Source organism: Anarhichas minor, unplaced genomic scaffold (assembly GCF_050575085.1).
Source record: "Anarhichas minor isolate MPS153535 unplaced genomic scaffold, ASM5057508v1 ptg000026l, whole genome shotgun sequence".
NCBI lineage: Eukaryota > Metazoa > Chordata > Actinopteri > Perciformes > Anarhichadidae > Anarhichas > Anarhichas minor.
The window spans coordinates 3,768,804-3,787,484 of NW_027466472.1; the positions used below are offsets into that span (position 1 = coordinate 3,768,804).

At 40.0% G+C, this 18,681-nt stretch overlaps 2 protein-coding genes across 6 annotated transcripts in view; one reads left to right on the forward strand and one right to left on the reverse strand.

Annotated features, from left to right (window-relative positions):
- Positions 1–6,599: 6,599 nt before the first annotated feature.
- On the forward strand, positions 6,600–7,721 carry LOC142959639 (ATP-sensitive inward rectifier potassium channel 1-like). The gene has a single exon (XM_076101013.1). It carries the CDS (start codon positions 6,600–6,602, stop codon positions 7,719–7,721), a length of 1,122 nt encoding a protein of 373 aa, XP_075957128.1.
- Positions 7,722–10,217: 2,496 nt separating this feature from the next.
- The window catches only part of fli1 (Fli-1 proto-oncogene, ETS transcription factor), a 32,897-nt gene continuing 24,433 nt past the window's right edge, over positions 10,218–18,681 (reverse strand). For all 5 annotated transcript variants that reach the window (XM_076099974.1, XM_076099973.1, XM_076099976.1 and 2 more), the window contains 4 exons: positions 16,008–16,067; positions 14,764–14,823; positions 14,016–14,063; positions 10,218–13,822 (listed from right to left, as the gene is read on the reverse strand). In XM_076099974.1, the coding sequence (XP_075956089.1) occupies positions 13,293–13,822; positions 14,016–14,063; positions 14,764–14,823; positions 16,008–16,067 (698 nt within the window). In that variant the 3' untranslated portion in view covers positions 10,218–13,292. The remainder of the gene's footprint in view (positions 13,823–14,015; positions 14,064–14,763; positions 14,824–16,007; positions 16,068–18,681) is intronic.

The following is an 18,681-nucleotide window of genomic DNA, read 5'->3' on the forward strand; positions in this document are numbered from 1 at the left end:
GACATGAATCAACTACAAAAGCCTGGACTATTTCTTACTGGCTCATATTTTTCAAGGGTATTAGAATAGTTTGTCATGTAGATGCCGTTGTGTGTACAATAACTACCATGAATGCTATTTTTCTTAATCCTATATTAATGGACTGGTCCTCACATGGACACCACTCAACAGTCCAGACACAGTGACACTATGTGGAGGAAAGCGGTACAGCAGCGAGTGATTAAACAGCATCACCGGCTGATGCTCTGCTCCTGAAAGAAGTTTAGCTGCTGCATTTTTCTTGGGGTTATCCCTTTACAAGCTTATACAAGCTGTAATAATGAAACAGCAGATTCCATCAGTTACTGACAGTCTGAAGTAGGTGGAAGCAGCATCTCTCTGTTGGTCTCTCTCTCTGTGAGAGCTACGTGTGGTGAGTGGCCGATATAATTGGTGACCGCTTTCAGCTTGCTCCCTCAAACTTCAAAATTGAATTTCTCCTGCTTTGTTGTTTAGCTTAGTCATCACATTTAAAAATGTGCAGCTTATTTCAAGTCTTGTGGGAAACGTGTGCATTGCAGTGGGTGGATGTACCTTGCTCAGTAAAGAGCAGATTAACATCAGCGATATTACCTTGATAAGCCCTTTGAGTCCAAAGCACGGCCAGTTATTGCACGTGTGGCACATATTTCACCTAATGAATAAATAAATACAGCGATAATTTGGGGAAACATTCCAACACTATGAAGATATAGAGCCTTGAAATGCCTATGTATAAAACTTAATGGTCCGCTTTACTGTTTCAGTCCTTTGCCCACTGGCCCATTCTTCCATATGCTTCAGTCCATCAATGTCAAAAAGCTTTGGCATCCATGCTTTAGAGCAACCTCCTCCTCTAATAGCTGGGTGTTAAAAATATAGTCTCAGGGGAACTGCTGTCAGGTTGAGTTGATACTGTAAGGCAAAGTCTTGTACCCTCTGAGCCTCCCTGCAGGCAGAGAGATCCCTGAGATCGCTGGTATACCCTCCTGACATTCATTCATCTGAAGGGTTTAATGTACAATCTTAGAGACATTTCGATATGCAGGGAAGGGCTGTGAAGTCTTCATTTTTATAACTGCTGCAAAGCAGAGATAAGTCCTTATTACACGATTTTTTTCAGTTAGGGAATTTCAATATCTGAATCACAAAAACATTAAGCAACGATAAAATAAGAATAAATACCTGCGAAAATACCTGTTTCGTCAACTGAGAATTTGTAAAATCCCTCGGGTTGAACAATAGGTCATTGATCTCTTGTGGCTTTTGTCGCCCGGGTGTCACTTTACAAAATACAAAATTGAATTCATGCTGGCCGTGTCGCAGCAGAGCAGCGGGGTAAAGAAGAAAGGTTGAGTGAGAGAGAGAGGTGATTTTAAGCTTTTAAGGCAGGTCGTAATTTATTTCCCTTTCATTGAGTTGTTTTTTAGGCTCTGTGGCTGCCTAATCAGGCCGAAGTCCTTTGAGTGGGTGCGCTGTTATGGCAGGAAGAAGAAAGACAATACCATATTGTGACCTGAGAAAGCTGAGTGGAGGACAAGAATACATGTGTGATCCCCCCTGTGTCCTTGGAACCTCCAAATTGCTGATTTAATTCAGCCGGAGAGGGGAACTGCCCAAAGTCCCTCTGCACTGAGTTTACACAAAGGTAATTACTATGCATCAAAATGAAATTCAGGTAATATAAATATAGGTCAAATATTGACCTATCAATAAGATTCTTTTAGTTTGTATTCCTGGTTTAGAATCCCACGCTTTTTACTTGTCTGTTTATCTCTACACATGTCCACAAGGCAGATAGAATTACACTCTTGTGTTCAAGAAACAAAGGAGACAAATAACTAGAATGCATCGCCCTGCAGCCCTGCATAACATATGCAACCCCGCTGTACTGGATGTTTATACCAGGCTTTTCACCTTACACTTCATATACTGTACATCCGACTGTGACGTCCCAGCCATCTGTTAAAAAGATGAAATAGTCTCAAAGAACAACAGTGGTTATGAAGGGATGAAGTATGGCATGGTAAAAACTTACAATAGTTAGTGGACAAGCAAGTGTCAAGTCGTGTAATGGAAAATCCCCACAAACCCTGTTGACCAGGCTTCTTATTCAGGCCTGACAGCCCAATTCCTTGTCTATATGCTTCTATTGACATGCACATTTCACCGAAAGGCATAAATACAGGCTGCACCTATCTTAAGATCATTATCATCTTTACAGCATGCTTTTTTCCCCCTGCTTGCCTACATCTCAGAATTTTCCACACAAGATGGTCTTGAACAAACGCTGACATTAAGGCAGCAAAGCGCATGCACATCTACTAAGAAATGCTTCGCAGCATATGTTTGCATCATTACAAGAGGCAAATGCTTCACAAGCACTTCACACAGCTTGTTGGGATTGCAATGCTTGGCGTTTAGCACTTTGCCATTTTTACTCAGAGAATGATGGATATGGAATTTGAATGCTGATTGACATGATGAAATGCCTGCCATCAGCGTACGTCCCACTCACCGCACCCCCTTCTTGCTCACGCACATACAAACATACAGCAGACGCAACGCAAACAGTTATCCCCCCAAGTAGATATCTATTCAGTTCAACTGAAGCATATCTTAGAATATGATGCCACATGATGAATGTTTGAAAGCACGCCTGAATCACTAATCACTAAGTTCAAAACAAAGGCTTCATTTTTATTCACAACAGAATTAATTAAATGGTTTTGCTCAAGGCTACATTGCATAATTAAATCTGACTGCTGTGGATTTTTTTCAGATGTGAAACAGTCAGATGTGGTTTGCAAATAAGGTCTTTTTAAACAAAGAAAAAAAATTGAATGAATGGGCTAGACAGTAGCAACGAGAGCAATGATTTTCTTTGAAAAATAATAGCCTAATCAAATCCTTAAAGTTATTTCTCTCACCATGAACTACTCACAGACTAAGCACTGTGCTCATGCTGGAGTTCAGTTGGAGAGTCTCAATCGTGGCTCAGGCAAAGAGAGCCACAAAGGAGCTAAAGTGTGACAGGATATGAGCCTTAAAGGGTCATGACAACATGTTAAATGTTTAACAGCTTGAGAGGAAGCTTAAACAGAAGTGTTGACAGACTTAAAAGAGATTTTTGGTCTCGACTTCACTGCCTAAGAATTGTTGTAAATTCTAATCATCAGTTGGCCTGGCTTCTCCTAACTTCAGAACTGTTGATTTGAGGGGCTGGACCCTACAGTACAACATGGTTCCGAGGTCCAATTTTCAACAGGATCAATGTTGCTCACTGCATTCCGCATTTAGCAAATGAGCTCCACGTATTTCCCTCAGGAGTTGGTAGAGACCAAAAACAGAGATAAAAGTTTTGATCAGAAACAAATGAGTGATAATGTTACTCTGTATCTGCTGGATGAGCAACTGCTAGCTAACAAATTCCCCATATAAACTTACATTTAACAGTGATAATGTCACTGTTGTTCACAGCTTGTTTCTGCTGCCCCCCAGTGGCCAACAAAAAAATAATTTTACTTTAAACTTCGTATAAATATAATAAATACGTTTCTAACATAAAGATGAAAAAAAAGTGTTTACTCAGTAAATCTGGCGTTAGAAGAGTGGTGATTGTAATTTTTATCATTGACTAAGTTTCTTTATAATTCTGGTTAACCATACCATTAGTTGAAAATTGCCACACATTAACCGTGTTGTCTGTAGTTTAATTCTGGCAAACATCATCCAAAACTATGAGCAGCAATGCACTTGTCTCCATTTTATCCATTGTATCTATCAAAGGAACTTAATTGAGGGGCTGGGCCGATACCATTAATGCAAATTACTGACTTTGCTTCTTCACCTCTGTGCTTTCTCACCTCGCAGGTTCCCGTGGAGCCTGGTTGTACCTGGACCATGGTCTTGCCTCCTGCCGTGGTTCTGTCATATATATATATTAAATGTGTTGTAACTCTGTTATGTTGTTCATTCTGTACACATGACATCTATTGCACTATTGCAGCCTCTGTAGCTTATAACGTGTTAAATCAGCCCTAAAATCAGTGCAGCTATGTGGTCTGGTGGCTACTCACAGGCCTTTTGTCTGATATAAAAGGGATGAAAACGAGAGAGTTAGTTAAATAAACAGGCAAATCAGCTCCTGAATTAAAAAAAGAAGCTTAAATACAAAAGGCCTGTCATCCTTTTACAAAAGCGTGGATTAAGAAAAAAAAATGGCAAGCCTAATCTTGTTGTGTGTCATCAGTAATGCATTGTGGTTGTCAAACACATTCTGCAGCATGTAAGGTAATGCTGCAGCCCTTTCTGCCACTTTTTTTTGGCAGAGAACAATGGAGTTGAAAAATGACTCCCTTCACAATTCACAACTTCTCTCCCCAGAGCATTCATCTTGGGCTCATGAACTGATATTCGGTTCCTGGCCAACCCTGGAGACATACCAGGTGAACACACACACACTGTGCCCGGAATGTGTTAAACATGACCATTTTCAGAGACGCAGAGGAATACATGTATAAAGGAATGTGAGTTATGTGCTCTCTTCTGTCATGATACAGTATTCTAGGGACAACAACATTATTATAACATGTTAATATCAGGAGAGGAAAATTGTTGTACCTTCCTCCAGATGACTCTAATCATCTTTGCACGAGACAAACGTCTTCAGACAGTCACTACTACACTGGCAACGACAGGAAAAAAAGATTTACCCAAAACATGCCAATAAAAGTGTGTGTCTACAGTAAATAATAAGACAGTCTGTTCGTCAGAGAGAGGACCAGAACCATACAGATACAGTACATACAGGTACTGCATTTACATTGTCAACATTCCCTTTTTTTTTCAAGAGAGAAAAGCTCAAATAAAAGATCACAAAAAAATAGAAACAACCAACAGTAAATCCGGAGCAAATCTTACACTGTGGTGTACCGGGAGTGTGGTGGATAGAGGTCAGCTTGGCCCTTGGTGCCAGGCGTCTGTGGGGTAAACATCCTATTAGAGCCGGGAGGGGAAGGGTATGCGTGTGTGTTTAGGGGCGGATGGGTACTTGATGTCTCTGTGGGTGTAAACATCACCTGGATGATTCCTGTACACCGAGACAGGGCAGTATAAATATACACAGGTGTTGGTGAACAGGAGTTGGAGGAGGACACGCCTAAACTGTCTCAATCAATTGTGAACCAGAAAGAGACAGAGAAGGAGAGGAGAGAAAGTAGAGCTGGATTTTTTCCATTCATCAACCTTCTGATGTGCATCATATAACTTTCACTTCAAATTACAGAGGTGAGTTTTGACTGAAGAAAGTTCACTTTCATGTTAACATATTTCATTTTCAGCTGTAACACATTTCTGCAAGAATATAGTGAGTGTGATGTCACAGTGTGAGTAGTTCAGATAATTTCAAAGGAAATTGTCACTGTGAATGTTTTTAAAAAAAAATAAATTAATAAAGAAAGAAAAAGGATTGCAAATACATTTTAACTTTAAACATTAGCTGGTTTGTACTTAACTGACAAAATAAAGCATTTAATACAAATAAGGTGTCACTGCTCATTAGAGATGTATTCCAGTGATCTCCCTTTTAAAAGGTGTTGCTGAGACATCCACTTTTACAATGCAAATGTAACACATAAATGCAAATGTAGCACATAAAGCCTAAAGGAAGAATACAAGAAAAAAGTTTTTATTTAAAAAATGTATTGTTCTCACAAGGACCCTTACCATGAACAGTGTTAGTCTTTGATTGACTGATTACATTTAAAATGTGATTATTTGTAAGGTTGAAATTTGATTGTTAGTCATGAGAGTAAAGCCATTTTAGGGTTAAAGCTGTGTGTTTACTATTCTGTGGATAGAGTTGATTTTGTTGAAGGTAGATGTTTTCCAATGCAAAGTAATAATTTAAAGTACTTTGTCTAACATACAATTAAAATACCAAATACCCAAAATAATTGCAGCACATATCTTGTTACGGTATGAAAACATGCTGACCTAATGATTAGCTGTGGAATGACTAGGTTTGCTTCCAAAATGATTGAAGCTTGCAAACAAGCAACACAGAGTGATTATCAGATTTCGTTTTTGGCAAAATGACTGGATGTGAGCTTTGAGGGTTGAAAGCAAAATCATAACCTCAGTGTACTGATCGTTCTGTACTTCACACTCACTAACAAGCACGCCACGATCCAAATGGGTAGTTTGCATGACTTGACAACAGTGAGGATTACAACTGCAGTGGGTCAGAGCAGCTTGGAACATGTGAGACTGAAGATACACAGTTAAGTGTCTCTGATTGTAGTGAATTACAGTATTTAAGGACAATTGACAGTTTGAGAGGGCCTCTGACTGGCTGACTGGTTAAATGGCCGGACTGTTACTATAAAGATATTTTCTGTCATTCGTCCCAAGTGCAGCATCTGATCTGCTAGAACAAGTCAGCTATAGGGGCCGATTGTTTTTGCTTTCTACAAGTAGTGGTGCATAGAAACCGCTCGTTCACACAACAGCCTGATGACTAGTTTTCCACTCTGTACTTAGACGCTGCTCCTGTGCTATCGTCTTATAGGTCGTGGAACATGTTTGGACACATAAACAGACGTATCCATGACTATTTGGTGGAGCGAAAAAGATGCAGGGCCAGACTCGTTACCAAAGATGGTCACTGCAACATTGAATACGGAAACGTCAAGTACAGCAACCAGTTATACTTCCTGGCGGACTTCTGGACCACCTTTGTGGAGATCCGGTGGCGTTTTGTCCTCTTCCTCTTCAGCGCCTCCTTTACCCTCAGCTGGTTCATTTTTGGCCTACTGTGGTACTGGATTGCGCGCAGCAATGGAGACCTGACGTGGCAAAACCCAACATCAGACCACAATCCATGTGTTGATAATGTGGGAGGACTCACCACAGCGTTCCTTTACTCCCTTGAAACCCAGACAACTATTGGGTATGGTGGCCGAGCGCTCACCCCTCACTGCCCAGGTGCTGTGGCCCTTATCATCATCCAGTCCCTCCTCGGAGCTATTATCAACTGCTTCATGTGTGGAGTCATCCTGTCCAAAATCTCTTCGCCCAAAAAGAGGGCAAAGACCATCTCATTCAGTAACATGGCTGTCATCAGCTCCAAAAATGGTACCCTTTCCCTGTCAATCAGAGTGGCCAACCTGCGTAAGACCCTGATGATTGGAAGCCAGATCTATGGCAAGCTGCTGAGGACAACACAAACACCCGATGGGGAGACAATCATTATGGACCAGGTGAACATTGACTTCATTGTGGATGCCGGGAAGGACAACCTCTTCTTCGTGTGTCCTCTCACGCTCTACCACACCATCGACAACAGTAGCCCCTTCTTCGAGATGGCCGTGGATACGCTCCACAAACAAGAGTTTGAGCTGGTCGTCTTCCTAGACTGCACCGCCGAGTCCACCAGCTCTGCCTGCCAAGTACGGACCTCCTTTATTCCTCAGGAGATCATGTGGGGCTACAACTTCTTGCCCATCATCTCCAGAAGCAAGGAAGGCAAGTACAGAGTAGATTTCTCCAACTTCTCCAAGGTGATGCCAGTGGCTACTGCACACTGTGCCTACTGCTTCCACAACATCAAGGGTCATCATCATCACTCCAGAGATGGACATGACAACCAGGGCTTTGAGGTGATTGAAATCAATGACACCCCCAATGCCACCATGATGTGAGATCATGGACACATAGTAATGAACAGTAAAAACTGAGACAAGTAGAGGCTTATACCTCTCATTGATGAACTCCTCAAATCTCAAAAAGACAAAGAGGTGCTGGAGGCAGGTAGGGTTACCCAATGTCAGGCAGCACATTGTGTAGCATTTAAATATGAAGTAAAGAAAACCCACTTATTTATTATTCTATTGTGTTGAACACAGATAAGAATGCCGTCTGTGGGCAAGAACACTTATTGTGAACCATTTGTATGTAAAACCACACCTGCCACTGTCTGCTGACAAAAAAAACCTGTTTTCAAAAGGGAGACCAGGTCGGGCAAGACAGAGAGGCTACGATTCAGCAACAGGAACAGAACGTTTTCCCAATTACTCTCACATGGATTGAACATATGTGCTCTCACTTTAAATGAAGATGAGTGGCTGTAATTTACTTATGGCCTTGCACATCAGGTTTGCCGAGCATGGAGAGACAGAAAAATGAATCAAATCTGTTATCCTGTATATAAATCTTACTATTACTTGAAGGACCACTTTTGAGGGCCATGCTTTTATCATATGTGAGAAAAAGATTAAGTGGCTTGTTCAATAATTCATGCTACTTTAGGCTGCTATACACAAAGAGACACTTGGACTTGAACCATTACAGTATGCTTAACTATTCAGACACTGAGGCACTAGCAAAGGGTGGGGCTCAGGGGCCGCTCTTTTCAAACAGTGGGTGATGTAGTTGTGGTTTTCTCCTTGAGAGAAACATTGTGAGAGAACAAATCTTTCAGGAAACACTTATGCCTACATGCAGCACTGAATAGTATGATAATCAAGTGTCTTTGTTCGGTCTTGTATTTGATCTCAGGGGGAAAATACACTGAAATAAAGGCTATTTTTGCATCGTGTCATCATATTATTCTGTACCTAACCGAGCCTGAATGTTATATATGGACTGTGATCAAAAAGGTCAAAGCAGCGTGATGACAAGTGCCAACCCCTATCAGGGTTTTCATCTGTAAACAAAGATAAGTTGTGACAGCAAACAGAGATCCAAACACAACAGAGTGAAAGCTTTTGGAAGATAAGTGCTGTTGCTTTCTGCCCATTAGTTTACGTGCAGGTTCTGAACATGAAACCACAACTTTCCATTTAAAGAAATAACAGCACATACTGTACGCTACGATGGAGCTTTAACAGATTTTGTTGAGGCCGACCTCTCTAATGAACTGTATATCCTTACGTGTCTGCCTGCACCCTTGCCATATCAAGTGGCATATAGCAGGGCTCGGGTAAAAGATTGTGAATATTATTGACAAATTATGTGAAATGACTAAGCAGCATGAAGATGATATATGCCAGACATATTCTAATGCAAAAACAAGTCCACAACTGTCCCTTAATGGCTGTTCACTGTGTCTGTGATACATATGTTTGTCTCATACGAACCAAAAGAGCACTTTGCAAGACTGTAGCCGTCCTTACACACAGGCAACATGCATAGACACTGGTTGTTAAATTACCACCACATATTATTTAAAGCTGTCCTCAGAGTGAGACTTAAATGATGCAAAGAGTCAATTACTAAGAAGTCTTTCAAATTAACGTACACCAGCCTTAAGTGGTTTTACACCTAATTCCCTCGCTCACAGCTTGTGGCCCTGTATGACCTGTTGATTCAAAACCTAGTATAAATGAAAAGGGTGTAAACACCGTATATTGTTTTTTTTTCAATGACAAAATGTAACTTGTGATGGAAAAGATGGAATAAAAAATAAAATGAAAAAATGGTGCAGCTTCCTGACACTTCTTTCCCTTGCACGGGAAATGATTAATTTGAATTAGATGAAATTGCATGCAGTTATTCAGGTACAGCCAGCTAGAACTAACAAAGTCTAATATTAATTATAACATCATCAATATGCGGTAATTGGGGTGGAAAAATATTTGAAACACCTAGTATAATGCAGTACAATTAACCAGTACCACACGATCATAAATCATCAAAATCAATAGTAAAAAAGAAAAAACCTGCTGATGTATTACACTGCATTAGGTATAACTAATATACCAGCAACTGACTGTGTGTTCTTTTAATAAGACACACCATTTCTGTAGTACCTTGTCATGGTTAGTTTGTCTGTACATTTGATTATATTCCAATTAGATAACAAGTCTTTCAAGGATGATCGAGATTCATATTCATAACTAAAACTGTAATGGCCACTTCATCTTACCTTAAAACACATGTGAATCCAGGTAAAAACGCTACATATCAGTGTCAGTAACAATAAGTAAGATTAGTTAGTGTAAGACTGTTTTGTTAGTATCTTGATACAAACTAAAGTTGCCGAAAGAAAGAGAGGCGAAGATGTTTTCTATCAGCAGGTGTGAATATAGGTCACTATAATGATGTACATCACTAATTGTGTACATCAAAATGGCCAATAAAAATACAATCACTGTGTTTTCATCTGGTGAGGCAACAGGCAGGCAATTGAACATAACTTGAGAGGTAAAAACATTTATTTTGTCACATTTTCCTATACAAAAGCCCTTTTTCAAAAGGTATTACTTCATACATTGCAGGAATGACAATAATAATAATATATTGGTTAATTGTAAAATTATACACACATATATATATATATATTTGATATCCGAAATACATTGCATATACGAAGTAGCACAGATCCCTTTTCATTGATAATGCTTGTGAAACATGAAAATGAAGGGTACATTAGAATAATTTCTTTATGCTACAAATTACAAGTTCCCTTTTTTATTCGTTCTTTTAAAGCTATAAACTTTCAGGAGAAGCTGGTTGTGGATGTAAATACTGTTTGTACTGTTTTGCATAACATACCTGAAATTATTTAATGCACAGGAAAAGCTTTCAATTCCAGGGCTCTTTGGCATAAAACTTGATTCACAATGGAAAAGTTTCATCTGAATCACATGTTGCATATAAAGTGAAGGAATCCCTGGTGGTTGGGTTATGATTCAAGCACGCATTTGTGGTTTTGGGAATACAAGAAAATATCACGTGCACATAAAGACACTTAGGATGTTACAACCGAATTTCAGAAATAATAACAATAACAAAATTTTAAAATGTATTGCCCAAATGTACAGATATAAAAACGCTAAAAATGCTGAACAAACTACTTAGCAGAAATGGACTTTAAATGTTTGCATTTTTGACCGAGGTCAACTCGTATTAATTCTCTTGACTTTTTATACTGTGTCACATATGAAAATAACTCTGCATAATTTATACAGTAAGTTGCTTTAATGCCTAGTTGACTGATGCTTATAAAACAATAAAAAATAGGTCTGACAAACGCACAGCGTTTGCGAATCTGAGGATTTCTTTGTTTCATCTCGTCATACTTTATTGGTTTTGTTCTCTGAAAAACTACTTAATCCCAAGTAATTTATTTTCAAGTGTCCATTTTCAGTTACTCTAAAGGAATACTTTTGCTATCAACAGCTATGAACACCTGAAGATGGATATGTTTTGACATGATACTATTACATGAAGATGAAATTCTGACTTGAGATTCATGTGCATTTTGCTGGGCTTTCGATCAGTGAGAAACTAACATTCAAACACACATGCTGCTCTCAAACTAGGATCCAGCCCTGGTAAAATACAACTCAACTGTCTATTAAAGGAGCAATATACGACATTCAGAGCATTCATATAGCAGCAAACAACTATTTGCTATGTAATGATATAGTGGAATAATGTCTACCTGAGCAGAGACTGAAGTCACTCTCCCTCTGTTGTTATCAGAGCTTCGCCTTGCTTTGTTGACATAGCCAATCCCGCCACGCGTGCTTTTAGTGCATGTGAGCGTGCCCCAATTGTTAGCTCATATGCATCGCTCCGCAGTGCAGTGCACTCCTAAGACGGATACAGCTGATAGCCTCGTTGTGGAAGCGTAGCGCCAAACCCTCCAGGTAAACACCTTTAGCTCTGTCAGCACTATTGCCATAGTTTGTACTGTTGGCGCTGTTAGCACCGTTAGCTACAAGCCCCTGGCTCAGGCGTCGCCATGTTGAGAGTCAATCAAAAATGCTCCCAATCTCGTATCTTGCACCTTTAACATGACTTACTGCTAAGCCACTTCTCTGTGCTGACCTATGAGGTCCTGACTGGCCTACGAAGAAGAAGGAGACACTGTGGCAGCCGTTATTCACAGGATGCACTTCAAAATCAAAAATTGTCAGTAAAATATGCATTTTATCATGTAATGCTGTTTTGTCTATAATGAATAGAACATATGGTATAAAACAGCAGTTAAGGCACTGTGAGGGTTTCTCAGTGTGCCGAATACTAAAACTGGATACACTGTCAGGCACTTTGGATAAAACAGTACATCCAGACATAGTCTTATTGTGTAGATTACAGCTACATAATCGCATCTACAAAATAAGGCACTTTCATGTTTTAGATCAAAGACGTGTGCAGCATACATGGTGTGAAGAATGAGGGATTTTTTTTAGTTAAACAAAATAAAAAGATCTGACAAATTTTGATTTTGCTGCAGGGTGTCCCTTTTACGTGTTTCACAAACCAGAAGACATTCACATTAATACTGACATGGTCGAGCAACAAAACATCTGGAAATGGCATGGCTGAAAGGCAACAACATGGCAAACATTTAATAGCCTAGTGTGTGGCCCCCTGAAAACATCTGACCTGGGTTGAATTACTGTTGCAAATTACTTCAATTACATCTCGACTCAGCTTCCCCAGCACAGTCAAGTCAACTGTACACGTCGCCCATCTTGAGCTCCACACGCACAACACACAGAAAGCATTTAAAGTAACTAAGTTGACCCAGGCCAGCAAAACATACAGCGCTTCCTTCTCCGGAATTTTACTCTTCTCTAGCTTTCCAGTTTTGGAGGATAAATAAAATTGTGAATGGCATATTCCAGTTGCCAAATTTCATTCAGTGCTGAGAAAAGTTCAACTCTTTGAGAGCTCCTTCTTGTCCAGCGAATTCCAGAAGACTCTCCACACACACATAAAAAGATGCAGACGAACAGGCGGAGACAGTGGAAACAGAAGGCTAGATGTGGTGGGAATAGAAAACCCCAACAAGCATGAAAGTCAGATGCTTAAAGCGTAATGTACATAATGTACTGAGGAGGATGTAGATTGAGACCCATAAAAAATAGGCCCATGTCTGGCACTGAAGCATGGCGAGAAGGGAGACAGACTCAAGTTGTTCTCCTGTCCTGCTTTGTTTGGGGATGTTTTGGAAAGTAGGAAACTCAGACGCGCGTCAAAAAAGCATAAACGAATAGTAGCTAGTCTGGTAAAGGTAAGTAGTATTCCATTTTGGACCATAGAATCCAGTTGTTTATAGATTCTTACAAATAAAATTTAAAAAGAATCCTTAGATTTTATGATCCATTTAGGAGCAAGATTTTTTCAGAGGACAAATGCTTCTATCTCAGCCTCTAACTCAGTCTTCATCGGGTCGGAGGCATTGGGGGTGCAGGTCATCAATTGTGGGCTTTGTTGTTGGTGTTTGCAGAGGGTGGTGGATGGTCACAGTGGGGTGTTTAGTAGTAACTACCCAGGTGGGACGGCACATGGGTGTTAGGGTGGCGGGGAACATTTGGGTTGGGGTAGATGCCTCCAGTTGGCGAGCTCCAGTATGGCGCGGTGGGTCCAAAGAAGTTGGAGGAGGTGACGGGCATGGATGGAGGATGTGGGGATACAAAGTTGACCTTCTGCTGGTGGGCGTGGTAGGAAGGCACATAGGCTAGGTCCGAGGGGTACTTATACATGGAGGACTCGGTGGGGTGCGGCTGCAGTGCCTGAGCGATGCCGTGGAAGTCGAACTTGTAGGCGTAGCGCTTGCCGTGCACCTTGGTCATGATGTTTTTGTCATAGTAGTAGCGCAGCGCACGGCTCAGCTTGTCGTAGTTCATGTTGGGCTTGCTCTTGCGCTCGCCCCAGCGCCGCGCCACCTCGTCCGGGTCAGTCATCTTGAACTCGCCGTTGGTGCCCTCCCAGGTGATGCAGCCAGCGTTGGCGCTGTCGGACAGGAGCTCCAGGAGGAACTGCCACAGTTGGATCTGACCTGAACCTGATGGTGGACACATACACAAACAGTGCTTAACGATGCAACCTCATCCAAGAGTGTCGTCATTCACCGTTCACAGCTCGACAATTCATTATCTATTCAGCCTGCATGAAAGGACATTTTTGAGGTACTTCCACAAAAACTGCCTATTCACAGCAGATGCATCGTAAAGACCACAGCGTGTTCAAAATCGTACCTGGATTGGCTAGGCGACTACTGGTGGGACCCAGAATCTGGTAAGGATCTGCGGACAAAAGGAAATTATTGTTGGTCTCCAAGCTGATTACCTTGGTGATATAACAATATGTAACTCACACTAAATAATATGTAAGACTGAAGACAAAATAAACATTTCACTGAGCTGCTGCTGATATAATACTAATTCAAAACAATCCTCTTTTAATTTTAATCACACGATATGCAAAACAATGACAAAACAAAAGAGCATTATGTGGTAAAGTCTTGTATTAGTGTGCTTGGATTATTGTGCTCCTCTAAATAATTAACTGTCCGGGAAAACCAATTACACATGCTAATAGATGTGTTGCTGAGTGGTAAGAAAAAAACTACACACACTAATAAACACTCAAAGCTTGTTGGTAGACTGTATTCCAAACAGTCCATTAAATTATTAAATTGCTGGTGAACTATGTGTAAACAATTGTTTTAGCGGTTTCCTGACTTGTCTTGATATTTGCATGCTTACATAGACTGTTACATATTAAGCCTACCTACAACCAATTTATAACAATGCAACAGTGAAAGAAGCAAATGCAAAGAGCTATACTTTAATACAATTATCTTATAGAATAATCATTCTCGGCCATGTTTCGGCACAAAGGGCACAAACTGGCACAAAGTGAAGTTGGTTTTCATGCTGACACATTAGCTTTAAGCCCGTGTTTATACTACAAGATCAAGAAAGACACCCGGTAAGCCGTTACCTGGCTGAGGTCTGGGCTGCTCAGTGGACTTGGTCACATTCTGAGTAACCACCGGTGAACCTGCACAGAGAGAAGCAATCAGTGAAGGATAATAGAGAGACACAGACATAACAAGTAGGGTGGCAACAGATAAGCAGGTTTCACATCTTGAATGCCAAAGTGAATAAGGCAGTTGTTGTTGGCTGGACTGACTTCTTTTGACTGACTGTTCCTGCTTTGACAACAGAAGTGGTTATCTTTAGGAGTATGTCCTACTTGTCTAGACTCTGTAGATGTTTGAACTGCCTCTAGTGAAGTGGACTTCAAATAGCATTTTGAAAAAAAACGTGTTTTACAGTGTTGTTTTTTTAAAGTATTTTTTTGCCATTGCTAAAGCACAAAAATGGTACTTGTGGCAGTATAATTGAAACCACTAAGTTTCTAAAAAGCACCTTTTGCCGATAACTACACAGTTATCTACATCAGACACATCATTCGAAACTAAAAGCCTGTGTGTGTTGTTTGCTAAACTCTGCCATTGAAACACCACAATCAATTATCAATCGCCTGCACCTGTGAAAATAGCTGTCACCAATTACATCACTTACAAAATCAGACCTTGAACACTAGAAACAGGATTCAGGTTTGCTCCTAAGTGTGGACAACAATAGAGGCCAATTTTGTAGAGAGACTTAATTAGAGGATTGTAATTGCAATACACCATATTTTGTTGACAGTAAAATAGCTACGTTCCTGCCATCTTCAGTTAAAGTATTGTTTCTGATACTGGGATGACTATTGATAATAAACACATTTAGATGTTTCTCCATTGCATTTGAGTTCATACTCTTCTTTAATTAGCATGCTAATTAATATGCCAACTACTAGTGTATTGTTCTTAACACATCAGTGTGCAGTTGGCATGCGGAAATAGTTAATTATTTGGTGTTCGTGTGTAGAGATGCAAAAATAACATTCTAAGAAGAGTTTCTATAGTTTTGAATGTTGTGCTTTTGTAAGAGATGCAGATGTTTTCCTTTTTGTGTACGTTTTTTGATTTTTGTGTGTGGAGTTTATACAAAAAGGGCCCTTATTTCAGAAATTGTGGTTGAGCAATTGCAAAAAACTGTAACCTGCACAGTACCAGATGATACAATTGGCATCAGGTGAAAAGCAGGGTCACGCCTCCCTTCAGTATGGTTTCAGCCATGCAAACATAATAGTGTTGTCCAGTCAAATATACGTAATATTTGTTGTGTCCTCACCTTTGCCACTGTGCATGTTGTTTGACCATCCTGCCCGCCGTACAGCATCATATGAAGGGTCTGACAAAGAGAGGGGAGAGGAGACAAAGTTTACTTATTTAAAAACATATATATATATATTTTCCAATTGGGAAAATGCTTTTTGTCAAGAGGGTGAGAAATGCATTCATTGTCTGTCGACCAGAATTCTGTGCATTTACAATCACGAGATGTTGCTGTGTGTATGAGACTAGAGTAAGTGTCTCATCTCATGTTCTATCACAGGAATGTGACGTTTACAACAAAAGAGGAGAGCCCAGTGCCAAATGGCATCAATAAATCTATCAAAACATGGTTCTAAAAGCTTTTCACAGGATATCTGGACATGGAAATGTGGGTTTTATTTGGATCACTGTGATGGTTTAAATGCAGAAGATGGCACAATCTTTAACAGACTACAGTTGGTTGAGCAGCTTGCAACACTCTGACCACAAATAAAAGGACTGATGCAAATGAACGTACAACAGAGACACACAACATAGACAATACATGCGCATGATGTTCATCCTCACCCCTCTTCACACACAAGCAGCTTTTATGAAACCTTGACAAACAGCCAAACTGGCCCAGTTTGCATGAGTTCTACCTGCTGTGTGTCTGCGCTTCAAACCAAACCGAGTGTGAAGCTGGACCGCTTCCAGTAACAATCAATCACTCTGACACAAACAGATAAAAAAGAGGATGTATTCTTCCCCTGGCAATGTCTCAAAAACACCCTGCTTCACTCACAGTGCACCTGGCCAGCACCCTTGATGGTTTGTATTATTGCGGGCTTAAACAGTTCAATCAGTTGCCAGAATACAATATACAATATTGTGGCTTGATATACTTTACACTGTATTGTGTGCAGCATGCTTTTCACAGTGTTATCATGATCTGCAAATCTTTTTGTCAGCAGTTTCTTCCAGAGGGCGACGGATAGAGACAGCGGTGACAGTGGTTGTTGCTGGGATAAGCAAGCTGTTAGAAGATCAAGAGGCAATCCCATTTCCTATCAGTGTCGGCGGAATTTTGGAGTCGCAGGCTTATTGACAATCAAAGACGGCGGTTTCAATCCCTAAATCTTACAGTTTTTTTTGCAATCGCTAAAACACAATTTCTGAAACGGAAGCCCTCTCTGTCGAAACGCTTCACGTAAAAACATATACACAAAATATCTTACATCTCTTGCCAAAGAAAACACTTAATTTGAAATATTCAAAAGGTTTATTCTCTGTTTTCCTGCTAAATTCACCAAAATGTAGCTTAAACATAAAACATGTTATTACTATTTAAACATAAAAATGGCATCAAATTAAATAATTGTCATACAGTAGGGGACGTTTCATGGTGATATCTATTGGTGATTGATTTATTTTTTAACCATATTCACCTATACTGTCTCCTCTTAAGAGAAGATGACATGTATATAGTTACCGTGTTGTACTTTGAACAAAACACAGTATATTGCCATTGCAGTCCTCTAACATTACTCTCCCAAACTGCCCTCTATGGTTGTGCACACCAAAGAACAAGCTGCAGCTGAATCCTGTTTCGAGTGATGTAATTGGTTACAGGTGTTTCACATGAGCACTCTGGGGGCAGGTGATTGATAATTGAGTGAGGTGTTTGAGAGGCATTGTTTAGCAAACAACACACAGGCTTTTAGTTTTGAATGATGTGTCTAATTTAGATAACAGTGTGCAGTTATTTGCAAAATGTGTGTTTTGAAATTTCAAACTGTGTAAAGCAGAAAATGGTTTAATTGGTCAATAGATGGGCTCATAGGCTTACATGAGTTGGTGGTTTCAATAAGCCACAAGTTACAGAGAAGGAGAAGCGCAAGACTCAACACTCCTGCCACAAAGCAGAAGAAAACCTGTGCAAATATGAGCATGGCGTGGCTCACAGCATTGTGTTTTAACACAATACGCATGACTAATTATCCACATGAATAGATAATCAGAATATGTTTGACATTCCAGAAGTGAGGGAGTGTGTTGATACTTTAAATGCATTCTGTGTCTGTATTTGAATGTGTAGGTGTTTGTTTGTTTGCCTTTTCAAATTATTCTCAACCGAGTTCTAATCAGTGGAGTCAATAACTCACATGATGATTATTCATCTATCACTGACAAAAAGAATAGCGTGTTCCCTATGATATATAACCCCGGTCTTCTTCTAAAGTTTATAGATCATATTTGTAAATAATTTGAACAGTCCATAAATTTGATATAACTTTAAAGATGTCTTATTGTAAGAGTGGCATGCTTTTCAGCCTCTACGTGTCAGAGACAAATGAGAGTCTAACACATAAAGACTTTGTGTGCAATCTTGACTTAAACAACCTCATACAGCAACACCAGAGGACCATTCAGTGACATCAACCAATATTCATTATCAGCTTCCACCTCGTGAACGGCCATCCCTCAACACTGTACCATACTGCCCTCCTGTGGTTTGGGACAAATTGACATCTTAGTTTTCCTTAAAATAAACAACAAATAATAAAATACTCAAAATCAAACTCCTTATTTTTCCATTACCTCTCTGCAACCATAAAAACAATGTTTGCCTGGTAACTACGGGTTTCATTGTTTTACTCATTTCATAATCTACCAGAGAAAAGGTGTCTTGTGCAACTTTCAAAGGACGT

Excerpts from the sequence above, each read along its gene's own strand:
- LOC142959639 (XM_076101013.1), top strand. The coding sequence starts at position 6,600 with ATGTTTGGACACATAAACAGACGTATCCATGACTATTTGGTGGAGCGA.